Here is a 10298-nt window from a genome sequence, read left to right as displayed (position 1 = left end):
TACTGTCCCTGGAGATGTGTGGAGATGTGGCACTGAGTGTCATGGTTAGTGGGCATGAGGTTGGACTTCAAGAGCTTAGTGTTTTTTTCCAACTGTAATAACCTTATGATTCTAAACAGTGCCCTGCATGTGCAGAGTGTTGTTCTTGATGCTTTAGGGATCAGTGCTGAGGCTTATGTTTTCATTAGCTGCATTTTCCCATGGTGCAAGTGCAAGTTCGCTGGGGAAATGAACACATGACCAAGAAACCTTTCTATAACTCTGTCTGCCTGATGAGCCATTTATTCCTAATAACAGAGGATCTTCATATCATGGAATCATAAAATGGTTTGGGTTGGAAGGGTCATTAAAGTCCATAGAATCATAGGATGGTTGGGTTGGGAGAGATCTTAAAGGTCATAGAATCACAGAACCACAGGATGGCTTGGATTGGAAGGAAACCCAAACTCACCCAGCTCCAAATGCCTGGCATGAGCTTGTGCCTCCCACCAGATTGGGCTGCCCAGGGCCCCATCCAGCCTGGCCTTGGGCACCTCCAGGGATGGGGCCCCCACAGCTTCTCTGGGCAATCTGTTCATTTAGGCTATAAAATGAATAACAATTAAATACTGTTATGTATTAAACTCCCTCTTCATTAGCTGAATTACCCTTCAATATGCTGTTGTTCACAGAGTTATCAAAACAAGAGTGGAAATACAAAGACTACTGGAATGTCTGAGCAGTAATTTTGCTTCTCATGAGCACCTGGAAAAACCTTTCTGTCTCTGGAACTGTTCATCAGGAATAACAGAAGTGAGAGGAGATGTTGACTCCGTGTGTAATTAATGGTTTAGTGGACACAGTGATGATGGGTTGATGATCGGACTAGATGATGTTAGTGGTCTTTTCCAACCTTAATGATTCTGTGATTCTATGATTCTAATGGCCAGATACAATCCTGAGAATCACCAGCATGAGAGAGCTAAAAAACATCAGTGGTACAAATGCACAGAAATTTCTTTTAACCACAAAGCTTTCAGCCCTAAACCTTGTAAGAATCAAGCCATGCAATGCTATATATCCCATTGCCTACAGGCTCTGAAAGGCATATCTCTGCACGCTTTTGCCTTTGCATTCAAGCTATTATTTATGCTTGTCTGAGGAGAAAAGCCAGATATGGACAAGCACTAAGGATAAGACTCTAAGTGCTGAAAAGATGCAGCACCTGTTGCCTTTCAAAAAGCAGGAGCTCTTCCAGCATGCGTACATTCTTCATGGAAAAATAAATGTATGTATTCATATGAAGTCAGTGCACTTCTGAAAATAATGTTTAAACATAAAAAAGACCTCTTTAAACCATTTCTATAGATATTACAGCAAATCTACTACCTGCTCATTTGCTGATGAGAAGTCAGCTGGAAGAACTTCCTATACAGGAGCCAGTAATTATGCCACAGAAGAGTGAGCACTGTGTGCCCTCACTCTTCTCTCACAGTTTTCAATGTTAATTTCCATTTCTGTGACCATAGAACCTTGGCTCAGCATAGTCAGGTGATGAATCACAAGCAAGAATATTGTGTTTTTCTTATTAAGTTAACATAAGTGACCTCAGCTCCAGAATTTCCCTAAGTTTCTCTAAGCTTAGCTCCAGAAAGCCACAGTGTTCAGAGATGAGTCTTTGATAAGGCTGAAGAGATATCAAATATCTCCTTCCAGTGTAGTGTAGTAGTAACCTTGATAAATTGTTCTGCTTTTCTTATCAATTTCCCATATTTATAAGGGGAAAAGATGAATGAAACAATGTTAAAGGCCATACTGATGTCTGTGACATCAATACCACGTGTTATTTTCACAAAGATATTGATAACCACAAAACAAACAAACAAACAAACAAAAAACACAGGAGAAATTTAAACAGCCATGGGTTGAGTATTAATCTAATTCTATTAACTGGAGTTGAGGCCATTTGCAAGAGTGATGGGTCTTGAAGAAGAAAGATACAATAGATATTGAAGAAGATACAGAGTATCTGTGAAGGAAGAAAGTTGCAGGGATGAAGCAACAAATCCCCGGATATGCTTAGCCACAATGGAAAAGAAGGATTTGCAAAAATCAGCAGATCAGTTTAGATTTGCTCTTTGGGTAAAGCCCTCAGTATTTGCAAAGAGAAACTCTCCAACAACTAAATCAAGAATTACAAATTCTTACCTGCTAAGTATATAAGATATGAAAGGAAGTGAAGATTTTCTTTACTCTTTCTGTTTCTGAGCACTTGTATGGCACACAGCACTGAGCACCAGCACTCAACCTGTGCTAATGTTCTGATCACACTAAAGGAATTATTCTTTGTCCTTGGTGCAAAATTCGTAGATTTCAGTAGAAGCTCTATCGAATTTACGTTTCCTCTATATCTGCATGGATGGAATTGTTCATACACGCTGAAGGAGGCAGAAAGAGCAGTTCCTCTCCAAGGAGAAACTTGTCCTATCTTCTCATGTCCTAGAGCAGAATGTTTACAAAAAGCTCATTAAGGGAAAGGGGATTGCAAGATAGCAACAAATCTGGTGAACAGCTTACACTACACGAGATAAGAGAGGCAAGGCGACCATAGAAAAGAGCAAGCCCTATCCAATTACTGAGACATGGCTTTGGGGAGGGGGAAGGGAGAGAGGACGGATCACAAGTTTCAATCCAAACTTGTCATCTCTCTGTGACACAAGGGGATAAAACCGCCACTTAGCCCGCACGGGAGCTAGAGCTTGTTGAGTGCGGTCAGAGGCCGGAGCGAAGCCATGGATTCCATAGTCCTCCAGCTGTGGGCTGGCCTCTGCCTCTTGGTTCACCTTGCCTCTTGCAGTCCCATCCTGAGCTTGGAGCACTCTTCCTTGGAGGAAGGCGAGCCTCTTTTCGATGAATTCCTGTCCGAGCAGGATGGCGTTGATTTCAACACATTGCTTCAGAATATGAAGAATGAGTTCCTGAAGACGTTGAACCTCTCTGACATTCCTCTGCACGAATCGGCCAAAGTGGACCCACCAGAGTACATGCTAGAGCTGTACAACAAGTTTGCCACTGACAGGACATCTATGCCATCTGCAAATATCATTAGGAGCTTCAAAAATGAAGGTAAGATACCGTGCATCTCTAGCAATGGTCACCTGGTAGTCAACGTGATGTATACACGTATATAGTCAAGTAGGCATTGAGCACACAATAGGGAGTAAAGGCCTTTCAGTGAGTGCCGTTAGCAACAGACATTTAATACTGCTTGTACTAATGTCACTTGCTATGAGATGGATCCCTTGTCCATTGCTTTTGAGATTGCAAGTTTTCAGCGAAATGTGACATTCCTCTAGTGTTTAAGAGTGTAATTTGAGTGCATTGTTTTCACTGTCCCCAAAATGACACTTGTTTGTTATTATCAGTCTGATTTTCAAATGGAAACTCACAGTATTATTTCAATTTAAGGCAAGAAATCATTTTACTTATTGTTCAACGTTGCAGTATTATCTGATTGTGAGTGAAACAAAATGTGGGTTTCTGTTAATACCCTCCCACTTTTGATCCCTGTGGGATTTGTAACATTTTCTTCCTTTGATATCTGAGCACAGTCTAGACAATAACTAGAATTCTGTATCACACTTAACTTTTCTTTTTGAGAAATAGGATATTTCATGTTAAAAATTATATTAGAAAAAGGAAGCTTATTCATGACCTTACATAGTTCCCTATGTTTCTGTTTCAACATTTCCCCTCATTTCAGCAAAGACAAGGTAAGTTTCAGTGATAACATTCAACAGTTTCTTAACAGTCATTTGCACCAATGTGGGATTTATGTTAAAAATGTTTTTCAACCAATGGTTTTCAAATACCAGTCATTCCACTTGGCAAGTACAAGTGCTTCCATTCTATTTAGCTCTTTAGAGATACGTGCAACTATTAAATCGCTGCAAGACTTCTCCATGCTACCCTACGTAATATAGAACAGCCATTATGCATTTTTATCACTCTGCTCAGTCCTGCCAGGCCTGGATACTCTTTACTGGCAACGTGTTTCTGGTTTGTGATTTAAATCTCCTATACATATCCTTTCCTCCAGAGTGGGAGAATTTATTGAATGGTTGATGGCAAACCAGCTAGACCATGGGTGAACAGTTACTCATTTCAATACAAATGCAGACATATGCAGGAATGCCTGTTGTTCTTTTCCCACTGTGCACTATGCAGGAGAAATGAACACAGTGAAATTTGTCGAGTAAAACATGCCAACCAATACAACACAGTGTGGTTTAGTGACGTAAATCTGGAATCATTCCACTGGCAAAACGAGCAAAAATGGAACAAACAGAGCTTTTTGCCAGGGTTCACAGCTCTGTGCCCTTCTGTGTGATGTTCCATCTCTTCTTCATCACTGCAAAAATTCTGTAGTGAGATAGGGCAAACTTGGTGTAACTTTCCATCATTTAGGTTTTCCTCTCAGCTCTGCTGATCTCAAACAGCAGGATGCAAAGTGGGACTACTGATGTTAACACAGCTTCACAAGCACATGGTTATACAATTGTTTGGGTTTTCTTTATATCTTTAAAATCCATGAAATGAAGAATCAGCCATTTTATGCCAAAATCACTCTTTTTTAATATAGAAATTAATTAGATGTAACCTTCAAGGCAGTAGAAACAGACTTTTTTTTGCTCACCTGAAAATTGGTGGTAATGGTAGTTTCATTGCTATTCATTAAGCCCTTTATTAAATTTGTAATTGCTATAAAGATATTAAAGAAATGTAACATGAGGCACAGCAGGAACTAAGTCTGAGTATAATGCTGTATTGCGAACAGAACTGCAGTGCTCTATCAGTGAATGTCCTCAGGAAATTTCTATTTTCCTATGGATTTCAGATCACCCTTCCTGATCCTGCCAGGGATGTACTGGTGGCAGAAAGTTATCTCAGCTTATGGACTTTGTAGTTGAAGTGCAAAATCACATCTTGACTTAGAAATGAACACTTTTCTTGCCCTGTTAGTGCTGACCCAGCTTGTCACATATTGCATAGCCGTGGTGTAGTGATTGTCTTGTGCCTGTTTTCTCAATGGCCAGGTGATATTTCTCCACTCTCACAGAATACTCACGGTTGGCATCTCACAGAATCATTAAGGTTGGACAAGACCACTCAGATCACAGATCATGGTTAAGCATGGTTAAGCTTGAAAAGCAGTGTTTTTCACCTCTCAGCATTCCTATGCTGATGCTGTGAGGAATATAATCAGCTCCCATCTTTTCAATTGATGGGTAGGGAGATGCAAGCTCCTTATTTTTTAATTTATGAACCAATGGAATTGCTAAAGCAGAAAAAAATAGAAAAAAGAAGAAAGGCAGGCGCCTCAAAACCTACTTCATGGCCATAGGAAAATTCATGTGCTTAAGTGAGCTGCTTGCTTAAGTGCATGGATGGAGTTTGGCCAATGCTTGCAGTTTTATCAGTGTCCTTTTTCTACAAAGATATCAAAATTGGAGGAGTCAGAGATGAAGATAGCAACAGGTCCCAAGCAGTTTGCTTCTGCAGAAAGTTTACATGTAGTCTCTATGTCTGTCTTCTAAGTTACAAGTAGACAGCGTAGTAATTCAGTAACAAATATACAATCATTAGGATTGTAAGATTCCTACATTGCATGAAGAAATGCATATTGCTATGTATAAACAAGCAATGCAGGCAGGACAGACAGCCTGAATGACTAGCAGATACTGCGTGCTTCTTCTATGTTTTATTAACCAAAGCTGCCAAAAATGCCTGAGTGCAGCTGTCTGACTGCTCGCTTGAAACTCACTGGCTCTGTGGCAGCATTCCTATTGACTGATGGTTCACATTGGATGTTCACTGCCTGCTCTTCCTAACCTGGAGCCTTTACAGCTTCTCAGGCAACTTTTCCTTCTATCATGCTTGGTGCTCTGCATTGCTGAGGATATTTCAGCAGAAGGAAATACTTGCTAGCACGAAAACACACAGCAGACACAGATAGAGACTGTTGTTCTTGCATATGCAGCCAATATGTCATCTATCTCATGTTCACTCCAGTGCTATATCTTTCTTCCCTTCCTTTGCTACACTTACTGTTTTTGTCTCATTTTTTTTTATAATTACCGAGAAGCTATTTCATTTTGGTATTAGACCACACATGTTTAACAGGTAGTCCTTCCAGGTGACTAGGAAGCCCTTGAAGCCATGAAAGTAGTAAGAATACCCTTAAGTCCAGATTTACAGTCTTTATCTTATGTGGGATCTCACTGTCCTTAGATATCTATATTAAAGCTGTGGGCTTTTTTTCCAAGGACAATGGAGAAAACACTCTCCTGAAACTGTTGGACTGAAACCATGCAGTGCAAAACATGTCAGGTGAAATTCAGTGCATGTGTTACTGGATATATTGACCATTCTAAAATACCTGATTTTTGTTATTTCCAGACCTTGCTTCCCACCCTGTTGGTGTCATAGGAGTTCGGAAATATCCCCTTCTGTTCAATGTCTCCATCCCTCATCATGAAGAAATCACCATGGCGGAGCTGAGGCTCTACACCTTGGTGGAGAGGGACCAAATGCTTTATGATGGGCTCGACCGAAAGGTCACTATTTTTGAAGTGCTGGAAAATGACCATATGGGGGTAGGAGAAGAAAGAAAGATCATGGCACTGGCATCCAGACAGATCTATGGCACGAGCAGCGAGTGGGAGAGCTTCGAGGTGACCGAAGCCATCAGGCGTTGGCGAAGGGCAGGGCTGACCACGCACCGGCTGGAGGTTCACATTGAGGGCAGGGAAGGGGAGGAGCAGAATGGAGAGGGGAAACTCGATATCGACATCAACTCTGAGGCTAAGCACGTGCCCCTGTTGATTGTGTTCTCTGATGACCAAAGCAACGATAAGAAAGAGGAGAAGCAAGAGCTGAACGAAATGATAGACCATGAGCAGCTCCTGGACTTGGAGAACCTGGAGGTTGGCAATTTCCATGGACACCCTGGTGAGGAGGCTCTGCTCCAGATGCGTTCCAACATCATTTATGACTCCACTGCTCGAATCCGAAGGAACGCAAAAGGCAACTACTGCAAAAAGACTCCACTCTACATAGATTTCAAGGAGATTGGCTGGGATTCCTGGATCATCGCTCCAGCAGGATATGAAGCTTATGAGTGCCATGGAGTATGCGCCTACCCCTTAACAGAGCACGTCACCCCAACAAAACATGCCATTGTCCAGACTTTGGTTCACTTGAAGAATCCCCAGAAAGCCTCCAAGGCCTGCTGCGTGCCCACCAAACTCGATCCTATCTCAATTCTCTACATGGATGCAGGGGTGGTCACCTACAAGTTCAAATACGAAGGCATGGTGGTATCAGAGTGTGGCTGCAGATAGTAGCAGGGAACATATGCACAGGGGAGTGCACAAGGGAAGTATTTAATGATTCAGTCTGTAAATTTGTACATTTCGGATTTCCTATTTAATAAGGTTATTTAATGAGGCATGTACAGATAATTGTATGTTTCCTGTCACGGGGAATGGGCAAGTCATATGACTGTAGGGAATGTATATTTTGTTCTGTTGCTTGCTTCTTGCTATTCTGTTCAAATTATGACTGTCTTTCTTCATATCTGAGCATAGAGCAGATCACTGGATTGTTTGGGTGGGCTCTTCATGCCAGAAGAGGCACATTCAAATTCACAGGAATAAAGGCATCTTTTTGTGCCTTGTAAATGGTGATTGGCATCTGTAGGGATTTCCAGAGTGACTAAAGCTATGGGCAATACATGCCTAGATTGTTTAGTTGCAGTGTAAAATCTTTATAAAGATCTTTACATGCTCAGATACTTCTTTGAAAATTTATCTCTGTAGCTCTGAAATCCCAACAAAAGGTTTAGAATGATACCAGTTTATACCAGCTTAGAAACTGGTCCCCCCAGCCAGTCCAGTAAGCTGTGTCCCATACATCCACACTGCCCAATTCAAATGGCTGAACAGCATTGCATTTAGTCTGCATAGAAATAGACAGAAAAGGAAACCCCGTTGTGCCAGCTAGATAGAGAGGATCTTTCCTTTGTGTATGTGCTGAAGTTGTCAATTCATAAAGGTACTGCCCCCCCCTTAAATGCTATATGATGGAGTCACATGCCAATGTTTCCGCCACTCTTCTGCAACAAATCGCAGTGATAAGAAGGTGTCGGAGCTGAGAAACAATAGACCCGTCACTTTATTTATACTAAGCTGCAAATTTGTCAGATTCTTGGGAAAGTGTAAGTGACGCTGAGTCTTTAGCCTGTACCAGAGCCTACTGTACTGTCCCTGCATCTGTTTTACACTTTTAAGGGAAAGTTATCTTCACTGGAAGTGATAAGGGCCTTTGAAAGAATCACTCTAACACTTCATGGGAATGAACACAAAAGACTTTATCATGCACCAACTAAAACCAGTCTCACCTATTTTCACACATACTCTTCTGTGCTTCCCGTAATTTATTGATCTATTTATTGACTGCCTGCCTTTGTAATATAATGTAGAATACAGAACGTTTTATTTTTGTGCTTGTATGTAACCCCACTTGGATAAAACCTTGTACCAACCCTCCTGGATGTGGACTCTCTCTGTTGAGTTGTGCTGTGTGGAGATTGGGATTGGCAATGTTTTTCTGCCCTAGATACTTGTAAAAACTGCACCCCATGGCTATCTCCATTGCTTACAGAACTATTCACCCCAGTGTTTATTTAAGCAGCATTCTGGTGAGCGTATGGTGTTGCCCACTCCATGACCACTGCGTGGTTCCCAGTAGCAGCTGGGCCATAGGTCTGTACTGCTTCACTCCTCCCGAGGTAGCTGGCACTGCTCATGGGCCTTTCCCTACAGCCACACTGCAATCTCAGTCTGTCCTTAATGGCACGCTGCAGGAATTCAGGGGAGGTGTGATATCTCCCTCTGCTGACACGAACCGCCGCGGCCAATGGTTGAAGTGTCACCACGCAAATGCTTTCAAAACTCTCCTCAATTCTTATGAAGCCATTTGCCAGGACAAACCATTCACCTTGTTAGGAGTGATAATCCAGCATTAGGGAGATAATCCGACATTTGCTTTTATCGGCTCTTTTCTGCAACTGTTCCTGTGGCAGTGATCCACCCAACATGCTTCTGCACTGCTGTCCTTTATCGAACAGCACCAACACTTCTGCTCACCAATTAAGAGGATCTATGCCTTAGAGACAAAATATGACCCAGTAGAACCACCCTCTACCATTACACGTTTCCAAGTGACCACAAAGCATATCAGAGTGGCTGCCTTCGCACTCTCTTATTGCTCTAATAGAGGAGATGAGATACAAGAGTACTGCAGTGCTAGTGTGGGTAGCCATGTAGTTCTATCAGTAATTAAACCTGCACATGTATTCACAAGTAGAAATAACAGTACCTGTGTGGGATTACATGCCAGCCCATCTTTTGGTATTAGCAATTTTTCTTTGTAATAAAACAAGCATGGATTGGATGAGATGACCTTTAAAGGTTCCTTCCAACTCTAATGATTTCATGATTGGTGATTTCAGACAGAAGTTGTGTTGAAAACTGGTGAAGCCTGAGATAACACCTGGGTATTACGTTATTTCAGGAGGAAACTAAGCATCTCCTGAATCCTTCAGCTGCAACTATGCTTTTCATAATCGGGTATGAGAACTATTGAGAACGGTATTTCATTTATTAATGTGTGCCTGTTAGGCATTCCTGCATTCCTGCTTTGTTAGCAAAACCTTACCTTGACTTTACCTTTAAAAATAAACAGGCAAAGACATTTACTGAAGTTAGACAGCAGAGATAAAGCAAAATAGCACAGAAAAATTGGAAGACTTGTTTTATGAAGTGTTTTCCTTAAGTAGTAAATTAAGGCTGCGAAATCAGAAGTGCTTGGCTTTCAACACAGCTGTCTGTATAGATATGACACTCACAATAACATGGTGAGAGCATGACAAGAGCCAGTGCTATCAAGCTGTACGTGCTGGGGAAATCGGTGACAAGTCCCTGAAAGAGCATTCTAGTGCATGCTTTCTTTTTCTTTGTTTCTTTACTCTTTCCTCTCTCCTCCTATTCATCCACATTAGCACCATGACTTCTGTTTCTAAAAGAGTTTATTTTTCACCTTAAGTAGCAATGTGCTCTTCCTTTCATTTATGACCTATATAATGTCGATATGATTCCTATCTTAAGCTCTCTGCATGTGGAACCAAACTTCTTCAACATTTGCATGACCATTTTAACCCTATAACTCTTCCCAATGCCCATTGACCTTTGGAGCAC

At 41.5% G+C, this 10298-nt stretch overlaps 1 protein-coding gene across 1 annotated transcript; it reads left to right on the top strand.

Moving 5' to 3' along the window:
• The first annotated feature begins 2648 nt into the window (after positions 1-2648).
• On the top strand, positions 2649-8588 carry BMP10 (bone morphogenetic protein 10). The gene is made up of 2 exons (XM_042886756.1): positions 2649-3105; positions 6439-8588. Exons 1-2 carry the CDS (start codon positions 2772-2774, stop codon positions 7380-7382), a joined length of 1278 nt encoding a protein of 425 aa, XP_042742690.1. The 5' UTR covers positions 2649-2771; the 3' UTR covers positions 7383-8588.
• The last annotated feature ends 1710 nt before the right edge of the window (positions 8589-10298 follow it).

This window comes from Lagopus leucura, unplaced genomic scaffold, assembly GCF_019238085.1.
Source record: "Lagopus leucura isolate 7727_CA_CO unplaced genomic scaffold, USGS_WTPT01 Super-Scaffold_100062, whole genome shotgun sequence".
Taxonomy (NCBI): Eukaryota; Metazoa; Chordata; class Aves; order Galliformes; family Phasianidae; genus Lagopus; species Lagopus leucura.
The sequence above is the reverse complement of the archived record's forward strand: the minus strand, read 5'-3'. Positions and strand labels throughout refer to the sequence as shown.